This window comes from Rana temporaria, chromosome 8 (genome assembly GCF_905171775.1).
Source record: "Rana temporaria chromosome 8, aRanTem1.1, whole genome shotgun sequence".
NCBI lineage: Eukaryota > Metazoa > Chordata > Amphibia > Anura > Ranidae > Rana > Rana temporaria.
In genome coordinates this window covers 176,899,235-176,920,553 of record NC_053496.1, presented here as the reverse complement: position 1 = coordinate 176,920,553, position 21,319 = coordinate 176,899,235, and the positions used below count along the sequence as shown (strand labels likewise).

The 21,319-nt window shown below is 45.1% G+C and overlaps 1 protein-coding gene and 1 long non-coding RNA gene across 2 annotated transcripts in view; both read right to left on the bottom strand.

Moving 5' to 3' along the window:
• Positions 1-11,199, bottom strand: part of LOC120910529 — a 69,039-nt gene extending 57,840 nt beyond the window's left edge. Inside the window, exons 1-11 of the mRNA XM_040322287.1 lie at positions 11,164-11,199; positions 10,934-11,077; positions 10,679-10,819; positions 10,442-10,583; positions 7,649-9,454; positions 6,546-6,601; positions 2,487-2,519; positions 2,302-2,403; positions 2,038-2,190; positions 1,784-1,925; positions 47-301 (exon numbers count right to left, since the gene is read on the bottom strand). Of these exons, the coding sequence (XP_040178221.1) occupies positions 47-301; positions 1,784-1,925; positions 2,038-2,190; positions 2,302-2,403; positions 2,487-2,519; positions 6,546-6,601; positions 7,649-9,454; positions 10,442-10,583; positions 10,679-10,819; positions 10,934-11,005 (2,902 nt within the window). The 5' untranslated portion in view covers positions 11,006-11,077; positions 11,164-11,199. The remainder of the gene's footprint in view (positions 1-46; positions 302-1,783; positions 1,926-2,037; positions 2,191-2,301; positions 2,404-2,486; positions 2,520-6,545; positions 6,602-7,648; positions 9,455-10,441; positions 10,584-10,678; positions 10,820-10,933; positions 11,078-11,163) is intronic.
• On the bottom strand, positions 2,545-4,413 carry LOC120910268. Its single transcript, XR_005741474.1, has 3 exons — positions 4,317-4,413; positions 2,699-2,957; positions 2,545-2,584 (listed from the first exon to the last, which is right to left on the bottom strand). It is a non-coding gene; the product is annotated as an uncharacterized LOC120910268 (long non-coding RNA).
• Positions 11,200-21,319: the final 10,120 nt, after the last annotated feature.

The following is a 21,319-nucleotide window of genomic DNA, read 5'->3' as shown; positions in this document are numbered from 1 at the left end:
GTGGTGGGATTTTCTCCTGGAGAACATTGTGTGGTGGGATTTTCTCCTGGAGAACGTTGTGTGGTGGGATTTTCTCCTGGAGAACGTTGTGTGGTGGGATTTCCTCCTGGAGAACGTTGTGTGGTGGGATTTCCTCCTGGAGAACGTTGTGTGGTGGGATTTTCTCCTGGAGAACGTTGTGTGGTGGGATTTCCTCCTGGAGAACGTTGTGTGGTGGGATTTTCTCCTGGAGAACGTTGTGTGGTGGGATTTTCTTCTGCTTTACATTCTGAAGATACGTTATTCAGGACATAGTGTCCTCCTGTTGGATATCAATGTTTAAATGTTTTAAGAATTCTTCATTCCTTTCATTCAGAAGTCATATACAGTATGTTGGTCTAACACTCTACAGTATCTCATCAATATGCCATGGAATTGGGGGCAATCATAACATAAAATATCAATACAAACCAGTAAAAACATAAAATACACACAAATCCCACTGGTTACCAAGGTTTGTGCATTGATGATATTGTTACTTTAAGAATGGAGATGGACGTTCCTCTATCTCATTCCTTGGAAACATGACAACTGAAGAATGGAGATGGACCTTTCATATCGTGTACAGTATCTCCTCCTCATTGGTTGGGAACATGACGTTATATTGAGGAATGGAGATGGACCTTTCATATGGCCTTCTCCATGTCTGTCTGTCCACCTGCAAGGTGATTAATGTGGCCAGTCTCTGGGTGGAGACCAAATCTGATTTAAGCCAGCCAAACCTGCAATCTCAGTATCTTCTCCTCATTTGGTGGGAACATGACCTTATATTGAGGTATGGAGATGGACCTTTCATATGGTGTACAGTATCTCCTCCTCATTTGTTGGGAACATGACATTATATTAAGGAATGGAGATAGACCTTTCGTATGGTGTACTGTACAGTGGAACCTTGGTTTACAAGCAAGGCGGTTAGCGAGCATTTTTAAAGACGAGCAACTTTTTTTTTTTTTTTATTCTGACTTGGTTTGTGAGTTTTGTCTTGCAAAACAAGCAGAATTCAAGCTAATGGGGCCTGCAGTACCGCATTTGGCCTGAGGTGCGGGGGCACCAGAGCCATGCAGAGCCAAGCAGATCTGATCAGAGCCGTTCTGAAACACTCCATTCCTGGGTGTTTTTGAGGGTTTCCAAGGTCAGCCGAGCTGTCCCTGGGCCTTTCCAAGTGTTTCCGAGGCTCTCCAGCACCCCCCACCTCTGGCCACATGCAGTATTGCATGCTATTAAAGTCAATGCAGAACAAATAATTTTCGTTTCCATTGACTTCTATGGGGAAACTCACTTTGATATACGAGTGCTTTGGATTACGAGAATTCTCCTGGAACGGATCACACTCGTAATCCAAGGTTCCACTATATCTCCTCCTCATTTGTTGGGAACATGACGTTATATTGAGGAATGGAGATGGACCTTTCATATGGTGTACAGTATCTCCTCCTCATTTGTTGGGAACATGACATTATATTGAGGAATGGAGATGGCCCTTTCATATGGTGTTCTCCATGTCTGTCTGTCCACCTGCAAGGTGATTGATGTGGCCAGTCTCTGGGTGGAGAACAAACCTGATTTAAGCCAGACAAGCCTGCAATCTCAGTATCTCCTCCTCATTTGTTGGGAACATGACATATTGAGGAATGAAGATGGACCTTCCACACAGTTTACATTATCTCCATCTTGTAAATAAATACATATTTATACTCAAATAAAAATGTGATATATTTTTCTGCAGTTAATGTTAATTACTTACTTGTGTTAATATATAGGGAGGATCCCTCCTGTTTACTTTCCATAATCATCTTCCCCTCCTCCATAGACTGCTGATCTCCACTCACCAACCTCTCTTCTTCTTCTGTTTTAACTTCAACGTTTATGTCTTTTGGTTCTTCATCCTAAACCCCAAAGAGAATAGTACAGATTTGTAAAAAAGAAGGACAAGGAATTATATATAAGACTTATCTTGTTTAGAATACATTTTAGGTCTAAATGCTCAGTCCCATTTACCTGATGATGGTGAGGGATGGTGTGACCTTCCTGTGCGGAATCCCGAGAATACAGAGGACGGGGACATCTCTCTGGTGGGTTTCCGTCAATGGATAGAATAAACATCCGTTCTTCCTCTTTCATTTCAACCTTGAGCTCTTTCAGTTCTTCAACCTAAATACCAAAGATGAACAAACAGATTTCTAAGGAAGAACGAGAGATTATATAGAAGAAAGTCACATCATAGAGTTTAGAATAATTTAAAAGTCTACAAGTCCCATCTACCTGGTCATGGTGAGGGATGGTGTGATCTTCCTGCATAGACTGCTGAGCTCTACCCACCAACGTCTCTTCTTGTTCCTCTTTGGTGTCTTTCATTTCTTCTTTCTAAACCCCAAAGATGATAGAAGAAGCAAGAAGTTACGTAGAAGAATTTACTCTTTTAGGTTTACATGCTCAGCCCCACCTACCTGATGATGGTGAGGGATGGTGTGACCTTCCTGTGTGGAATCCCGGGAATACAGAGGACGGGGACATCTCTCTGGTGGGTTCCCATTACTGGATCCATCTGTAGGAAACACACACTGACTGAATACATTGTTTCTATGTGTTTATCAGATGATGGGGGATCTAGGTGGACCCTCCATACTGCTCTCTCCTTTACAATAAAGTCTCCTCTTACCCGGTGATGTGAGAAGCGGCTGATTCTCCATCATGGCATACACTGGGACACTGTGATGGCTGATATCCTGTGAAGACAGCTGCTGGGGGCTTATGGATCACCAGATATTTTAGGTTTGGATTGACTGTAGAATCCAGTCTGTGTCTGTGTTCTGGTTGGGGAGAATTCCTTACATTTTCTGTCCAGGTGACCGATATCAAGAGGAACAGTTTGAGAGTGGAACTCAAATCTCAAGTTGGGCTTTAAAGAGAAGAATTACCTGGAAAATAATGGATTGGAGAGAATATATGTTTACTAAATTGTATGGAACATGTATGATATAGGATATGTAGACATTGTTATATTTATTATTATTATACATGAATTATAGAGCGCCAACAGTTTACGCAGCGCTTTACAATGTAAAGGGGGAACAGCACAATTACAGTACAGTTCAATACAGAAGGTACAGGAGGGCCCGGCTCGAGGAGCTTACATTCTAAGGGAGGGGGAGGGGGTACAAAAGGTAATAGCTGCAGAGAATCGGGGACAGTTGTTAGGTGGGTGTGGGATAGGCTTCCCTGAATAAGTGAATTTTCAGGAATCTCCTTAAGGTGGACAGGGTAGGGGCTGATCGGACATACCAGGGCAAGGAGTTCCAGAGGATGGGAGAGGCTCTGGAGAAGTCCTGAAGGCTAGCATGGGAGGAGGTAAAAAGGCAGCTAGAGAGCAGAAGGTCCTGGGAGGACGATTTGGGCGATATGTGCGAGATGAGGTTGGTGATGTAGGTGGGGGCGATGTTGTGAATGGCCTTGTATGTTGTGGTTAGTATTTTGAATTTTATACGGTGGGATAGGGGAAGCCAGTGAAGGCATTGGCAGAGAGGGGCAGCAATCACGGATCGGTTAGTGAGGTGTATGAGTCTAGCAGCAGAATTCATAATAGGCATGACATTGTTCTGTGCGCACAGTGACACAAAATAGGTCTGGGGGCATCTATGCTGTGATTGGTGTTCAGGATCACAGGACAGAGACAGGGAAATCAGTTAGGATATGGTGAGGAGTTAAAGAGAACCAACAATCCTCCACTGGCATACTGCAAGGTACATAATTGCAGCATCGCTTCCATGAAAGCACAGTAGGGATGTTCATTCCTTTCCGATGCATTGATTAGAACTTGTACCATAGTTCAGTCTTCTTCCTCCCCATATCCTGATCCAGAGAAGACATGGTGTCCATTATCTCACAGTGATGAGAGCCAACAACCCCGGGACAGCTTCACGGAAGGATGGATAAATGGCTCTATATTTAAGATGTATCCGGTCTATAAACCAGAGGCTCTGGATGGAGAGTTGGATAAATGGCTCTTTATTTTCGATGTATCTGTCTATAAACCAGAGGCTCTGGATGGACAGTTGGATAAATGGTTCTATATTTGGGATGTATCTGGTCTATAAACCAGAGGCTCTGGATGGACAGTTGGATAAATGGCTCTATATTTAGGATGTATCTATGTAAACATATTTATGTGTGTATCGTCATCTGCTAGAGATAAAAGATGTCACAGTGACTATGGAGGAAGAGGACGGACATGATGGAGGATTAATGGGCATAATAAATACAAAATAATATCTTATTACCTCCTCTGCTGTCACAGCAATATCTCCTCTCGAATTCCTCCCGATTCACCTCTCACCCGGAACTTCCTATTTATACCTGAAATTACTTCCTGTCTTTTCCTTCACTTCCTGATTGAAATCTTGCATCACTTCCTGTCTTCACCTACCATTGAGATACTTAAAGCGGTAGTTCACCCTCAGTGTCAACATTGTACCATAAAATCAGGCATTGTAGCGCGAGCTACAGTATGCCTGTCTCGAATTTTTTATCCCCGTACTCACAGTGTACTGGTACATTATAGATTCCGACTCCCGCGGGGAATGGGCGTGCCTATGGAGAGGGAGGATGATTGACGGCCGGCTCTGGCACGTCACGCTCCCCGAAGACAGCGGGAGTAGGTCTCGGCTCTTCACGGCGCCTGCGCACAGGCTATGCGCAGGCGCCGTGAAGAGCCAAGCCTATTTCGGCTATTTCCGGAGAAGCGTGACGCGCCAGAGCCGGCCGTCAATCACCTTCCGTCTGGATTGGAACGCCCATTCCCCGTGGGCAGTCGGAATCGTCTATGTACGATTACACAGTGAGTACGGGGATAAAAAATTCGAGACAGGCATACTGTAGCTCGCGCTACTATGCCTGATTTTATGCTAGAAGAAAAAAATAATTTTTTTTTCTTGTTTATAGGGTGAACCCCCGCTTTAAGCTGGCTATACGAATATATGAAGCTGGTGTCTTTTGCTCAGCCTGCACTAGATAACACAGATGGTCGAATCTCCCCTGCCCGATATTGTATTCTCAATTCCCGCATCTGAAGGGACGCAGGTGCTGTTTAGCTCAATCTTCAACCTGGCTCCTTCGATTTGCCAGTTGAAGGATGTGGTGCCGACAAGGCCACCCACTGACCTCATTTTGGCCAGTTTATCAGGAACCGCTCGAAATTGGCCTGTGTATAGCCAGCTGTACTGTTTGTACCTCAATGACTCCCTGTCTGTGCGTTCCACTGACAATAAGTGACGTAACCTATTTGTGTAGCGTATAAAAACTGCAGTCTACGTTGTTGTTCATTCTTTTAAATTTTTGTACTCGTTATACAGTATATTAACTCCCTAAACAATTCTATATTCTCTGAAAGCAGAGACCCTGGAGAATAAAATAGGGGCAGTTGTTACATGATATTTGCACAGCTATTTATCTAACGCATATTTTAAGGAAGAAATACACAAACAAATTTTAATGAAAACAAAAACAATATAATACCCAATTTTTGGTAAAATATAAAAGACGAGGTTGTGTGAAGTAAATAGATACCAATCACGTCAAGCATTTAAATTGACACTGCCTGCATGGAGTTTGCATGTTTTCCATGTGTCTGTGCGGGTTTCCTCTGGATACTCTGGTTTCCTCCCACACTCCAAAGACATGCTGGTAGGTTAATTGGATCCTGTTTAAATTGGCCCGAGTATGTGTATGTATGAATGCGAGTTAGGGGACCTTAGATAGTAAGCTTCTTGAGGATAGCAGCACTGATTTGGCTTCCAGACATGGTACGCACAAAGGAGCATGGCTACAGGTTTCAGAGCTACACTGCTCTTTTCTCAAAACTGCATTTCACAGAGGTCCTGGCTTCCTTGTGTGAGGCGCTTTCTGGTTACCTTACTATACCCGGCCAGCAGCAGTGATTCAGCTTCCAGACATCATACTCACAAAAGGAGCATGGCTACGGGTTTCAGATCTACACTGCTTCTTTCTCAAGACTGCATTTCACAGAGGTCCTGGCATCCTTGTGTGAGGTGCTTCCTGGTTACCTTACTAAACTCGGCAAGTGGCATTGATTTGGCTTCCTGGCATGGTACACACTAGGGGGCATAGCTATGGGTTTCAGAGCTACTCCTTTTTCAAGCCTGCATTCAAAGAGGTCCTTGCTTCCCTGTGTGAGATGCTTCCTGGTTACCTTACTATACTTGGCAAGTGGCATTGATTTGGCTTCCTGGCATGGTACGCACTAGGGGGCATAGCCATGTGTTTCAGAGCTACGCCTCTCATTTTTCAAGCCAGCATTCAACGAGGCCCTGGGTTCCCTGTGTGAGGGGCTCCTTGTTACCATACTATACCCAGCAAGTGGCGGTTATTCAGCTTCTTGGCACGATAAGCACCATGGGGCATAGCTACGCGTTTCCGAGCTACATGCTCCTTTCTCAAGTCTGCATTTCACAGAGGTCCTGGCTTCCTTGTGTGATGCTCTTCCTGGTTACCTTAATACACCAGCATAAAGAAAGAATTGGGAATAGAGAGGAAGGAGAAGGAAGGACTAAAAGAAAAAAGAGAAGAGGGAAGGGGAAAAAGGGAGGGGGGAGGTTGGAATACAAAAGGGGTTGCACTCACATGGGCCACATCCGTGTATATAGTGAGAGAAGAACAATAGCTACAAGTAGATATTGATGGTCGGACTTTGAGGCCAAGGAAGTGTATTTAAAAATAAATTTAATATCATCAATATAATATACAAAAGCACATAATAATAAAATACAAATGCAAGAAATGACCACTGTACACAAAATCCTTAGAAGTCGCCGACGCACGTTTCGCCGTGGGGCTTCTTCAGGACGATGACAAGGATTTCATAGAAAAGTGTGTAACAGAGAACAGGTAGTTTTATAACAGATGGTCTCACGATGGATGCATCCAACGGGAACGTATAGCAGGCGGTATAATACAACCGACAAGGAATCTTGCACAGACTCTGAAGTCAAGACACAACGTGTTTCAAGCTTGAGTTAGGCGTCTCCGGTGTAGTTACAAATAATCTGTACTATAATAATTAACCCTGCAGCCAACTGGGACAACAGCTCACTTAAAAACAGAAACAAGATAGGATACCATCCGCACATAACAGGTCCCCAGTATACTGGTTCCTGTGCTGGACATCAAAGTTTGAGCCTATATTGGTGGTATCAAGCGACTGTCCAAAGGTCCAAAGCGTGTCCCAGGGTGTACAAACGTTACACACGTTAATACACCAGCGTGGTGCTTTGGCTCTCTGGCATAGACTGATGCACACCCAGTGGAGCTTTTGCGACCAGAATTTTAGTTGACAATTTTTTATAATACTACATTTAGCTGCCATGTGGAACTGGACCTTCTGGTCATTTGTAGAAAAAAAGGCACTCAGGGATAGATTATTATAAAGATCAGAACTTTATTTAGCAAAATCAGAATGGCTCATTTAAACTATGCAAAAAAAAAAAAAAAAATCACATTTATAAATACCTATATATTGGCTGGACCAATGAAAAGACTTCAGTATAATTTTGCCACTCCCCCAGTACACCAGTCTGAACCTGAAAAGGTTTCTAGCCCATGTGCATTTTCTGGTGAGCAATAAATGCTTTTCTGTAACTGAAAAACTTTCCGCACTCTGAACACGAATACGCACGCTCATCCATGTGAATTCTCTGATGTGTAACAAGTGCATTTTTCCGAGTGAAACCTTTCCCGCACCCTGAACACGAATAAGGACGCTCGCCCGTGTGAATTCTCTGGTGTGAAACAAGTTCTCCTTTCTGAATGAAACTTTTCCCGCACTCCGAACATGGAAAAGGACGCTCACTCTTGTGAATCTTCTGGTGAATAGCAAGTGCACTTTTCCAACTGAAACATTTCCCGCACACTGAGCACGAATAAGGACGCTCACCCGTGTGAATGCTCTGGTGTGCTTTAAGTGCATGCTTCTGAGTGAAGCTTTTCCCGCACTCGGAACATGAATAGGGACGCTCACCTGTGTGAATTCTATGATGTATAAGAAGGTCTCCTTTCTGAATGAAACATTTCCCACACTCTGAGCACGAGTAAGGGCGCTCACCTGTGTGACTTCTCTGGTGCTTACGTAGGTCTGTTTTCTGAATGAAACATTTCCCACACTCTGTACATGAATAGGGACGCTCACCTGTGTGAATTCTTTCATGTCTAAGAAGTTCTTGATTCCTAGTAAAACATTTCCCACAAACTGCACATGAATAAGGAGACTCCCCCGTGTGACTTTGCTGGTGTTTATCAAGCCCTCCTTTCTCAATAAAACATTTCCCACACTCTAAACAAGAATAGGGACGCTCACCCGTGTGAATCATCTGATGTTTAAGAAGTCGTTTTTTCTGAATAAAACACTTGCCGCACTCCGAACATGAAAAGGGACGCTCTTCTGTGTGATTTTTCAGGTGTTTAAGAAGGTTTCCTTTCTGATTAAAACATTTCCCGCACTCCGAACATGAATAGGGACGCTCACCCGTGTGACTTCTTTGGTGTATAAAAAGTGTTCTTTTCTCAATAAAGCATTTCCCACACACTGAGCATTCATAAGGACGCTCACCCGTGTGAATTTTCTGGTGTGTTAGAAGGTTTCCTTTCTGAGTGAAGCGTTTCCCGCACTCTGAACATGAATACGGACGTTCACCTGTATGACTTCTTTGGTGTATATGTAGTTTTCCTTTCTCAGTAAAACACTTCCCACACTCTGAACATGAATAAGGACGCTCGCCTGTGTGAATCCTCTGGTGTATTATAAGGTCTCCTTTTGTACTGAAACATTTCCCGCACTCTGAACATGGATACGGACGTTCACCTGTGTGACTTCTCTCATGTATGTGAAGTTTTTCCTTCTGAATAAAACATTTCCCGCATTTTAAACATGAATAGAGATGTTTGCCTGTATGAATTCTTTGGTGTCTAACAAGACCTCCTTTATTGGCGAAACACTTTTCGCACTCCGAACATGAGAAGGGGTGTTCAGTTTTGTGACTTTTTATGTGCCAAATAAGTGCTCTGTTTTCTGTGAAAGATTTCCCACACACTGTACATGATAATGAACTGACTTCTGTGTAAACATCTTCGTGGATTAAAGGCGATTCATGGGGATTAGATGGATCTGTTGAGGTCTCTTTACTGTGAGATCGTAGATGAATATCTGAAGTACCAGCATGGGATTTATCAGATGATTCCTCAGTAATAGAAGAGTTTATTGATCCATTTAAATTGCAAGGTCTGCGATCTATTCTTTGAGTAATGGGATTTACTCCTGGTGAACATTGTGTGATATCATTATCCTCTGCTTTCAGATCTTGGGATAAAAGAAGATGTTCCTCCGAGGTATGCGAGATCCAGTGTCCATCTGTCGGAAATCAAGTTTTAAAAAAAAAATGTATAAGTATTCTTCATACCACACATTCAGGAGTAAATATTTATATTTTCCCTTCTTTGGCCTGAGTAATGCCGCGTACACGCGATCAGATGTTGTCGGAAATTCCGGTGACGTACAACACTACGACGAGCCGACAAAAATTAAGTACAATGATTCCAAGCATGCGTCTAATTGATCCCGAGCATGCGTAGGATTTTTGTGCGTCGGAATTGCATTCAGACGATCGGATTTTCCGACAAGAACTTTTCTTGTCGGAAAATTTGAGAACCAGCTCTCAAATATTTGTTGTCGGAAATTCTGACAGAAAATGTCCGATGGAGCCTACACACGGTCGGAATTTCCAAACAAAAGCTCACATCGAACTTTTCTTGTTGGAATTTCCGATCGTGTGTATGCAGCATAAGGGCCAGGGGAAACTCTAGGAATGGAATTTCAAGTAGTGTACTCTCCTCATTTGTTGGGAACATGACGTTATATTGAGGAATGGAGATGGACCTTTCATATGGTGTACAGTATCTCCCCCTCATTTGTTGGGAACATGACGTTATATTGAGGAATGGAGATGGACCTTTCATTTGGCCTTCTCCATGTCTGTCTGTCCACCTGCAAGGTGATTAATGTGACCAGTCTCTGGGTGGAGACCAAACATGATTTAAGTCAACCAAGCCTGCAATCTCAGTATCTCCTCCTCATTTGTTGGGAACATGACGTTATATTGAGGAATGGAGATGGACCTTTCATATGGTGTACAGTATCTCCTCCTCATTTGTTGGGAACATGACGTTATATTGAGGAATAAAGATGGACCTTTCATATGGTGTACAGTATCTCCTCCATTGTCGGGAACATTGGTTTATTGTTGAAAACACAAAAGGTTCATTGTTGTAGGAATAACTTTTTGTTGCACACATCTTCTTTTAGGTATATTTAAAAAGAACCCTTTCTGCATTTACTTACTTGTGTCTATATGTAGAGAAGATTTCTCATGTTTACTTTCCATAATCATCTTCCCCTCCACCATAGACTGCTGATCTCCACTCACCAACCTCTCTTCTTCTTGCACTTTAATCTCGGCTTTGATGTTTTTCAGTTTTTCATCCTAAACCCCAAAGATAATAAAATATAACATCTGGAAGAATGATTGCCAATATTTAAAGATTATATAGGAGAATATAATTGCTCAGTCCCACCTACCTGATGATGGTGAGGGATGCTGAGATCTTCCTGTGTGGAATCCCGGGAATACAGATTTCTACACTTCTCACCAGACTGCTGATCTCCCCCCACAAACATCTTTTCTTCTTCCTCTTTCTCCTCGACTTTCATGTCTTCACCCTAAGCCCCAAAGATGATAGAATACATTTGCAAAAAGAAGCAAAAGATTACATAGAATGTCATTCCATACAGTTTGGAATCTCTATCAAGTTTCAGTTGTTAACTCCCACCTACCTGATGATAGTGAGGGATGGTGTGACCTTCCTGTGTAGAATCCCGGGAATACAAAATACCTCCTTCCTCCATAGATGGCTGATCACCCTTTATCAATGTCCCTTCCTCTTTAACCTCAACTTTTAGGTCTTTCAATTCTTCACCCTAAAAGTGAAAGGAGATTACATTGGGGAAATGGCATCTTTTAGATTATAACACAAGTTTAGGTCTTCATGCTCAGTTCCACCTACCTGATGGTGAGGGATGGTGTGATCTTCCTCTGTGGTATCCTGGGAATACAGAGGACGGGGACATCTCTCTGGTGGGTTCCCATTACTGGATCCATCTGTAGGAAACACACACACTGACTGAATACATTGTTTCTATGTGTTTATCAGATGATGGGGGATCTAGGTGGAGCCTCCGTACTGCTCTCTCCTTTACAATAAAGTCTCCTCTTACCCGGTGATGTGAGGGGCGGCAGATTCTCCATCATGACGTCCTTGTAGAGATTCTTGTGTCCTTCTAAATACTCCCACTCTTCTGTGGAATAATAGACAGTGACATCCTGACACACACAATGACAGTCACCATCCAGTTGGATAAATGGTTCTATATTTAGGATGTATCTGGACTGGATGAGCTCCGGCATGTTCGCATAGAACACGTGCAGAGCCCACCAGGAAGTGAGCACGGCGCTGCGCAAATAACAGCCAGGGAGACATTTCACAATCCCTGCAGCCGAGCATCGGTATATGTCTCCCTGGCTGTGATTAGCACAGCGCCGTGCTCACTTCCTGGCGGGCTCTGCACGTGTTCTATGCGAACACGCCGGAGCTCATCCTTATTCTGGACTATAAACCAGAGGCTCTGAATGGACAGTTGGATAAATGGTTCTATATTTAGGATGTATATGTTTTACAATACTTTATATATTTAGGTGTTCATCTGTTGGAGCTAAAACAACAACACAGTGACTATGGAGGAAGAGGACAGACATGATGGGGGGGGGGGGGTTACTGGGTGTAAATATAAAACAATATCTTATTACCTTCTCTGCTGCCAGTTCCAGCAATGTCTCCTCTCTACTTCCTCCCGACTCACCTCTCACCCGGAACTTCCTGTCTGTGCATTGTGACGTGAGATCACCACCTTGTGTAATATATAAGTACTGCAGTCCACATTATGTTATATCCATGATTACACACACAGGCCCAGATTCTCGAAGGCGTTACGACGGCGCAACACCATTAGCGCCGTCGTAAATCCTCATCTGGCCCCGGGTATCTATGCGACTGATTCTTAGAATCAGTTGCGCATAGGTACCCATTAGATCTGACAAGCGTAAGGCTGTTACGCTGTCAGATCTTAAAAGTAATTTTTTTTCCCGCCGCTAGGTGTCGCATCGTCGCTTTTCCCCGTCGTCTATGCAAATTAGGTAAGTACGGCGATTCCCAAACATACGCGAGGTCGACGCAGCGAATTAACGTCGTTTGCGTAGCGTACCCGACACGTAAGGTTGCCCCTGCTATTAGCAGGGGCAACCAATGTTAACTATGGCCGTCGTTCCCGCGTCGAATTGAATCAAAATTACGTTGTTTGCGTAACACTACCGTGAATGGCGCTGGATGCCATTTACGTATACATCTAGGCAAATGACGTCGGGGCGACGTCATTTAGCGCAATGCATGTCGGGTAATTTACCCGACGGAGCATGCGCAGTACGCTCGGCGCGGGAGCGTGCCTAATTTAAATGGTGCCCGCCCCATTTGAATTGGGCGGGCTTGCGCCGAGCAATCTAACGATACACCGCCGCAAGTTTACAGGTAAGTGTTCTGAGAATCAGGATTTAAACCTGTAGACCTGCGGCGGTGTAACGTAGAGCTCATACATTACGCTGCCCAGGAGCAGCGCTAATGTATGAGAATCTGGGCCACAGATTATAACGAAGATAAAATCCAGACTAAAATGAGAATGACCATTTTGAAGCTTTTTAAAATGTATTAGGTGAAACTAAATGAGGAAATGGAAACTACAATTTGAAGTACAACATATGTACATTAATACAAGTATAGCCATTTTTATTTTAGCCATGTGACTGTTATTATCACATAGCACTGGAAATAATTGTCCCTTTTAAAAAAAAAAAAAACATTAGAGTGTAAGCTCCTCTGGTACAGAGACTGAGGTGTTCAGTGGCTCTGTGTTCTCTGTACAGCACTGTGGTATATGTCAGGGCTATATAAATGTACAGTATATTAATAATAGTGTGTGACTGTGGGGAGGTCTGAGGTGAGTCTCTATGGAGAGTAGAATCTGCCCGGTGATTCTGATTTCACCCTATGATGGGTTTCTGTGGAGCAGCCAATCACAGTGGAGAGGTCTGAGGTGAGTCTGTGTGGAGAGCAGAATTCACCCGGTGACTGTGCTCCTGCTCTGTGATTGGTTGCAGTGGAGAGAGTGCAGCCAATGACAGGGGAGGAGGTGTGAAGCGGGAACTCTGAGGTGATGGCTGTGAGGTGTTCGACTCTCCTCAGCTCTTCTATTACTGAATTTTCCATTTTGTTTTACATTGGTGACAGAAGTGATGGTGGAATTGGTTCTGTTTTCTGTCACAGGAAATGTGGTAAAGGTAAAATAATATCAGAGTCACATTGACTGTGGGGAGGTCTGAGATGAATCTCTGTGGCGAGTATAATCTGCCCGGTGACTCTGATCCCACCCTATGATGGGTTTCTGTGGATCAGCCAATCACAGTGGAGAGCTCTGAGGTAAGTCTCCATAGAAAGCAGAATCCACCCGGTAACTGTGGTTGGTTGGTGTGGAGGGAGTGCAGAGGGAACTGTGAGGTGATGGCTGTGAGGTGTCCGGTGTTCTGCCGAGATGTGTCCCCCCTGGCGCATAATGCCCACCCTGGACTGCGCAGGCGCAGCTCTCTAGCTCCGAAAATTACCGAACATTAAGAGCTGTGCATGAGCTGTAGACTGCGCCTGCGCGATGAACAGGGCATTGTTACGGGGGGGCGTGGCGTGTGTATTACTATTATATCGTCTGTAATGGGGGCGGGTGTATGAAAAGATGGGAGAGTTTTGCACTGTTGATGGGCGAGTTTGTGCCATCCGCACCCTACACGATATAATTGTAATATACACGCCCCTTGCAGAGTGGAGCGAGCATCGTGAGAGTGCGCCAGCGTGTGGCACAATATTGTGTTCATGAGCCGTGTCCAGGCGATTCACAGCTGTGTTCAGCTTCGGCTATTTTCGGAGATCCACTGCGCCTGCGCAGGACAGAGCAGGAGGTCCGCTGCGCCTGCGCAGGACAGAGCGGGCAAAATAGGCCAGGGAACAAATCTCGGCAGGACAGTGGCTCTCTTATGACTGAATTCTCCATTTTGTTTTACATTGGTGACAGAAATGACGGTGGAATGGGTTCTGTTTTCTGTCACAGGAAATGTGGTAAAGGTAAAATAATATCAGTGTCACATTAACTGTGGGGAGGTCTGAGATGAATCTCTGTGGAGAGTAGAATCTGCCCAGTGACTCTGATCCCACCCTATGATGGGTTTCTGTGGATCAGCCAATCACAGTGCGTCCCTGCTCTCCCCTCCTCCTGTGTGTGTATACAGAATGGAGAAGAAGGGGAGAAGCTTTGACTCACTGACACTCTGCTGTGCTAAACCAAGCTGCTGTCAGGGAGAGGGGAGACAACAGATGTCACTCTTGGTGCAGTCCGGTGTGAATGATGTGTCTGAGTCTGGGGCAGATGTAAACCCGAACACATAATTAAAAAACCGGACTATCTGGGAGAAAACCGGACAGGTGGCAACCCTACTCTATATGTAGTATCTGCTGGAGATAAAAGCATCACAGTGACTATGGAGGAAGAGGACGGACATGACGGGGGTTGCTGGGTGTAAATATAAAATGATATCTTATTGCCTCCTCTGCTGCCACTTCCAGCAATGTATCCTCTCTACTTCCTCACAACTTTGAACTTCCTGTCTGCATCTGACATCACTTCCTGTCTAGCGATCACTGGCTACTGCACAGTGTGATTACTGCGCCTCCAATAATGTGTATCTTCAATGTTGCTGACAGTAAACCAATCCCCTCCTAGTATTCTCTATACACTTTAAATGGGCAGAAACTCTATACAGGGGAACCTCGGTTTAAGAGTAACTTGATGTGAGAGCGTTTTGATTTGCAAACAACTTTATTTTTAATTCTGACTTGATTTGCGAGTATTAACTCGCAAGACGAGCAGAATTCAAGCTAATTAGGCCTGCAGTACCTCATTTGGCCTGAGGTACGGGGGCACAGATGTCGAGCCGAAAATAGGCTCTCCTCCCACCATCCACACTACATTCTCCGACACCTCTCCTCCACCATCCACACTACATTCTCCGACAGATCTCCTCCACCATCCACACTACATTCTCCGACAGATCTCCTCCACCATCCACACTACATTCTCCGACAGATCTCCTCCACCATCCACACTACATTCTTCGACAGCTCTCCTCCACCATCCACACTACATTCTCCGACAGATCTCCTCCACCATCCACACTACATTCTCCGACAGATCTCCTCCACCATCCACACTACATTCTCCGACAGCTCTCCTCCCACCATCCACACTACATTCTCTGACAGCTCTCCTCCCACCATCCACACTACATTCTCCGACAGATCTCCTCCACCATCCACACTACATTCTCCAACAGCTCTTCTCCACCATAGGGTTGCCACCTTTTCTTCAAGTCAAACCCAAACACTTTAGCGGTGCACAGCGATCTTTTTTTAGACATATATTTTGCTAATAAGTAACATTTCTAATCATAGGAAGTTAATAACAAGAGTCCCCCTTTACATCAGAGTCCACAGAGTTCCCCTTATACATTTGAACTCGCAGAGTTCCCTTATACTGTAAAGGGGGACTCTGCAGACTCTGATCTAAGGGTGAGCTCTGGGGACTCTAACATAAGGGTTGCTCTGGGAACCCTGAATTAAGAGGGGATACTGAGAACTCTGATTTACGATGAGGACTCTGATGTAAGGGGGAACTCTGAGAACTCTGATGTATGGGAAATACTCTGATGTAAGGGGGAACACTGTGGCCTCTGGTGTAAAGGTGAACTCTGATGTAAAGGGGAGCTCTGATGTAAGGGGGGGCTCTGACAATCCTGGAATACCTTAGTGTACACACTAAGGCCAGGGAACAAATCTCGGCAGGACAGTGGCTCTCTTATGACTGAATTCTCCATTTTGTTTTACATTGGTGACAGAAATGACGGTGGAATGGGTTCTGTTTTCTGTCACAGGAAATGTGGTAAAGGTAAAATAATATCAGTGTCACATTAACTGTGGGGAGGTCTGAGATGAATCTCTGTGGAGAGTAGAATCTGCCCAGTGACTCTGATCCCACCCTATGATGGGTTTCTGTGGATCAGCCAACCACAGTGCGTCCCTGCTCTCCCCTCCTCCTGTGTGTGTATACAGAATGGAGAAGGAGGGGAGAAGCTTTGACTCACTGACACTCTGCTGTGCTAAACCAAGCTGCTGTCAGGGAGAGGGGAGACAACAGATGTCACTCTTGGTGCAGTCCGGTGTGAATGATGTGTCTGAGTCTGGGGCAGATGTAAACCCGAACACATAATTAAAAAACCGGACTATCTGGGAGAAAACCGGACAGGTGGCAACCCTACTCTATATGTAGTATCTGCTGGAGATAAAAGCATCACAGTGACTATGGAGGAAGAGGACGGACATGACGGGGGTTGCTGGGTGTAAATATAAAATGATATCTTATTGCCTCCTCTGCTGCCACTTCCAGCAATGTATCCTCTCTACTTCCTCACAACTTTGAACTTCCTGTCTGCATCTGACATCACTTCCTGTCTAGCGATCACTGGCTACTGCACAGTGTGATTACTGCGCCTCCAATAATGTGTATCTTCAATGTTGCTGACAGTAAACCAATCCCCTCCTAGTATTCTCTATACACTTTAAATGGGCAGAAACTCTATACAGGGGAACCTCGGTTTAAGAGTAACTTGATGTGAGAGCGTTTTGATTTGCAAACAACTTTTTTTTAATTCTGACTTGATTTGCGAGTATTAACTCGCAAGACGAGCAGAATTCAAGCTAATTAGGCCTGCAGTACCTCATTTGGCCTGAGGTACGGGGGCACAGATGTCGAGCCGAAAATAGGCCTGCAGTACCTCATTTGGCCTGAGGTACGGGGGGGGGGGGGGCTGGGCCGACAGCTAGTGGCTAAGCTGCCTAAAAAGACCCACCCAAGAGCTCCATCCTTTTCAGACAATGTTTTACATGCACCTCTCTCCTACTCCACAAATATCATGACCTCTAACAGCTCTCCTCCCACCACCTACACTACATCCCACCATCCAAACTACATTCTCCGACAGCTCTCCCCCACCATCCACACTACATTCTTCGACAGCTCTCCTCCACCATCCATATTACATACCCTGACAGATCTCCTCCACCATCCTCATTACATTCTCATACAGTTTTCCTCCACCATCCACACTACATTCTCAGACAGCTCTCCCCCACCATCCACACTACATTCTCCGACAGCTCTCCTCCACCATCCACACTACATTCTCCGACAGATCTCCTCCACCATCCACACTACATTCTCCGACAGATCTCCTCCATCCACACTACATTCTCCGACCGCTCTCCTCCACCATCCACACTACATTCTCCGACATCTCTCCTCCACCATCCACACTACATTCTCTGACAGCCCTCCTCCACCGTCCACACTACATTCTCAGACAGCTATCCTCCACCATCCACACTACATTCTCCGACAGTTCTCCTCCACCATCCACACTACATTCTCCGACAGCTCTTCTCCCACCATCCACACTACATTCTCCGACAGCTCTCCTCCCACCATCCACACTACATTCTCCGACAGCTCTCCTCCAATATTCACACTACATTCTCCGACAGCTCTCCTCCACCATCCACACTACATTCTCCGACAGCTCTCCCCCCACCATTCACACTACATTCTCCGACAGCTCTCCTCCCACCATCCACACTACATTCTCCGACAGCTCTCCTCCACCATCCACACTACAGTCTCCGACAGCTCTCCCCACCATCCACACTACAGTCTCCGACAGATCTCCCCCCACCATCCACACTACATTCTCCGACAGCTCTCCTCCCACCATCCACACTACATTCTCCGACACCTCTCCTCCACCATCCACACTACATTCTCCGACAGATCTCCTCCACCATCCACACTACATTCTCCGACAGATCTCCTCCACCATCCACACTACATTCTCCGACAGATCTCCTCCACCATCCACACTACATTCTTCGACAGCTCTCCTCCACCATCCACACTACATTCTCCGACAGATCTCCTCCACCATCCACACTACATTCTCCGACAGATCTCCTCCACCATCCACACTACATTCTCCGACAGATCTCCTCCCACCATCCACACTACATTCTCTGACAGCTCTCCTCCCACCATCCACACTACATTCTCCGACAGATCTCCTCCCACCATCCACACTACATTCTCCGACAGCTCTCCCCCACCATCCACACTACATTTTCCGACAGCTCTCCTCCCACCATCCACACTACATTCTCCGACAGATCTCCTCCACCATCCACACTACACTCTCCGACAGATCTCCTCCACCATCCACACTACATTCTCCAACAGCTCTTCTCCACCATAGGGTTGCCACCTTTTCTTCAAGTCAAACCCAAACACTTTAGCGGTGCACAGCGATCTTTTTTTAGACATATATTTTGCTAATAAGTAACATTTCTAATCATAGGAAGTTAATAACAAGAGTCCCCCTTTACATCAGAGTCCACAGAGTTCCCCTTATACATTTGAACTCGCAGAGTTCCCTTATACTGTAAAGGGGGACTCTGCAGACTCTGATCTAAGGGTGAGCTCTGGGGACTCTAACATAAGGGTTGCTCTGGGAACCCTGAATTAAGAGGGGATACTGAGAACTCTGATTTACGATGAGGACTCTGATGTAAGGGGGAACTCTGAGAACTCTGATGTATGGGAAATACTCTGATGTAAGGGGGAACACTGTGGCCTCTGGTGTAAAGGTGAACTCTGATGTAAAGGGGAGCTCTGATGTAAGGGGGGGCTCTGACAATCCTGGAATACCTTAGTGTACACACTCAGATGCAGGAGAGAGAAGGAGGAGACTTCAGTCACAGGCAGGGATGAATTCTGAGCTTACTTACCCCTTGGCAGTCAGCACCTCTCATCCAGATGTATCTGAGACTGCTGGACTTCAAATTTCCGGCCCCTACTTTCTGAGGCACAGCCCTTGAGATTGGAGTGTGAGTGAGCAGACACAGAGAGGTAGGGGTGGGAGCAAGGGGTGAAGATTGAGCCCTATCTCCTATCCCGTCAGTGTTTGGGTTTGGGGGACTATGATGTGAAGGGGGCTTCTAATCTGATAGGTAGGGGGGACTCTAATGGAAAGGAAGAGGAAGATCTGATGTGAAGAGGAAGATCTGATGTAGAACAGGGCTTTGATGTGAAGTGGGGTCTCAAATGTGGTGGGGGCGTTTGATGTGATGGGGGGGGGGCACTTCTGATGTAAAAAGGGCTTCTAATATGATGGGGGGACCTCTGATGTGATGGGGGAACTTCTAAAATAAAGGGGGGAGCTCTGATGTAAATAGGGGGCTTCCGATGCCAAGAGGGACTAAAAACTACAAATTAGCCAGGCTGGCTACCACCCAGCATAAATACATTTACCTGTAGCCCTATCCTAGGATGAAGGTGCTACATCTGAAAGGTATCTAACTCCTTTAGTAGTAAGGTCTCTTTTTGAGATACACTCTGAACATGAATAAGGACACTCACCCGTGTGAATTCTCAGGTGTTCAACTAGGTTTAATTTATTCAATGCCGTCGCCACCATCTTGCTTCATCCTACCTATACCGTGGAAGCTACCGCGCATGCGTCAAAAGTCATTTCGAGCATGCGTGGGTTTCCACAGCGACAGGCAAGTACACTCTCAGGTTTCTCGTCTGGAAACAGGCAAACGAGAATCTCGAAGAGAAAAAAAGAGAACAGGTTCTCTTTTTTTCTCGTCGAAATTCTGGCCAGATTTCCAGACGAGAAACCTGAAAACCTCGTACACAAGAACGGGAATCTCGGCAAAAAACAGTCGTCTTGTTGTTTTTTGCAGAGAAACCCGGTCGTGTGTACGAGGCATAAGCCTTAATCTAGGCTTACCTGTAGGTAAAAGTGGTTGTACAGGGTGTGCATCCATGGCCGTGGTCGTTTAGTGAAACTACATAGACTTATTAGACAATTATTGTCCAACCTATTTTTTCAATGATCTTGATTTCTTGAAAAAAACTTTTTTTCTATAGTAGTGTCACATTAATTAATGATCGGGGAACATCTACATGCCATCAATAGGACATAAGGACATTAGTCTAGAGCATAATTCACCCCATTGGGTGGGCTCCTTAACCCTGTCCATTTTTCATTTTACACCCATAGGCATTTTTCTCTTTGTTCCCCATTGTACCACCCTACTGCTTCCCTCCCCGCGGGGTCACATCTGCTGTTTTGTTCCATAGTATTTTTATTTTTTTTGAATTTATACAATTATTTCGTTTTTTTCCAATTGGAAATTGCAGCAGATGTGATTATTTTTACGTTATAGGACTATTTGTCTATATATGTTGTATGTTCGTCATTGTCTTTCATGTATGTCTAATTATTTGCACATAGTAATCTTTACAGGTACATTTTTGTTCACTCATCCAGTTCAATCGCTTGTTTATATACTTGCACTTGCACTTTTTACTGCTAGATAATTTTAGGTAGATTCACAAAGAGTTAGGCCGGCTTATCAGTAGATAAGCTGACCTAACTCTGAATCTACGCCGCCGTATGTTTAAGCGTATGCTCAAACAGAGATACGCTTAAACAAAGCTAAGATAGGACGGCTTGCGCCGTCCTATCTTAGCTTGCAATTTTTCTGCTGGCCGCTAGATGGCGCTTCCATTGCGGCCGGCGTAGATTATGTAAATGAGCTTTTACGCCGATTCCCGAACGTACGCCAGGCCGCCGCAGTCGAAGTACGTCGTTTCCGTAAGGCCTTAGGCGGCCTAAAGTTATTCCACCTATGAAGTGGAATAACAATGTTAAAGTATGGCCGCCGTTCCCGCCGCGAGGTTCGAATTTTTTTTACGTCGTTTGCGTAAGTCGTCCGAGATTCGGGAGTTACGTCGTTTACGTCCACGTCTAAATCAATAGGCCCGACCGGCGTACTTAGCCGCAATGCGCACTGGGAAATGTAGTCGCCCGGCGCATGCGCAGTAGCAAAAAACGTGAGGTCA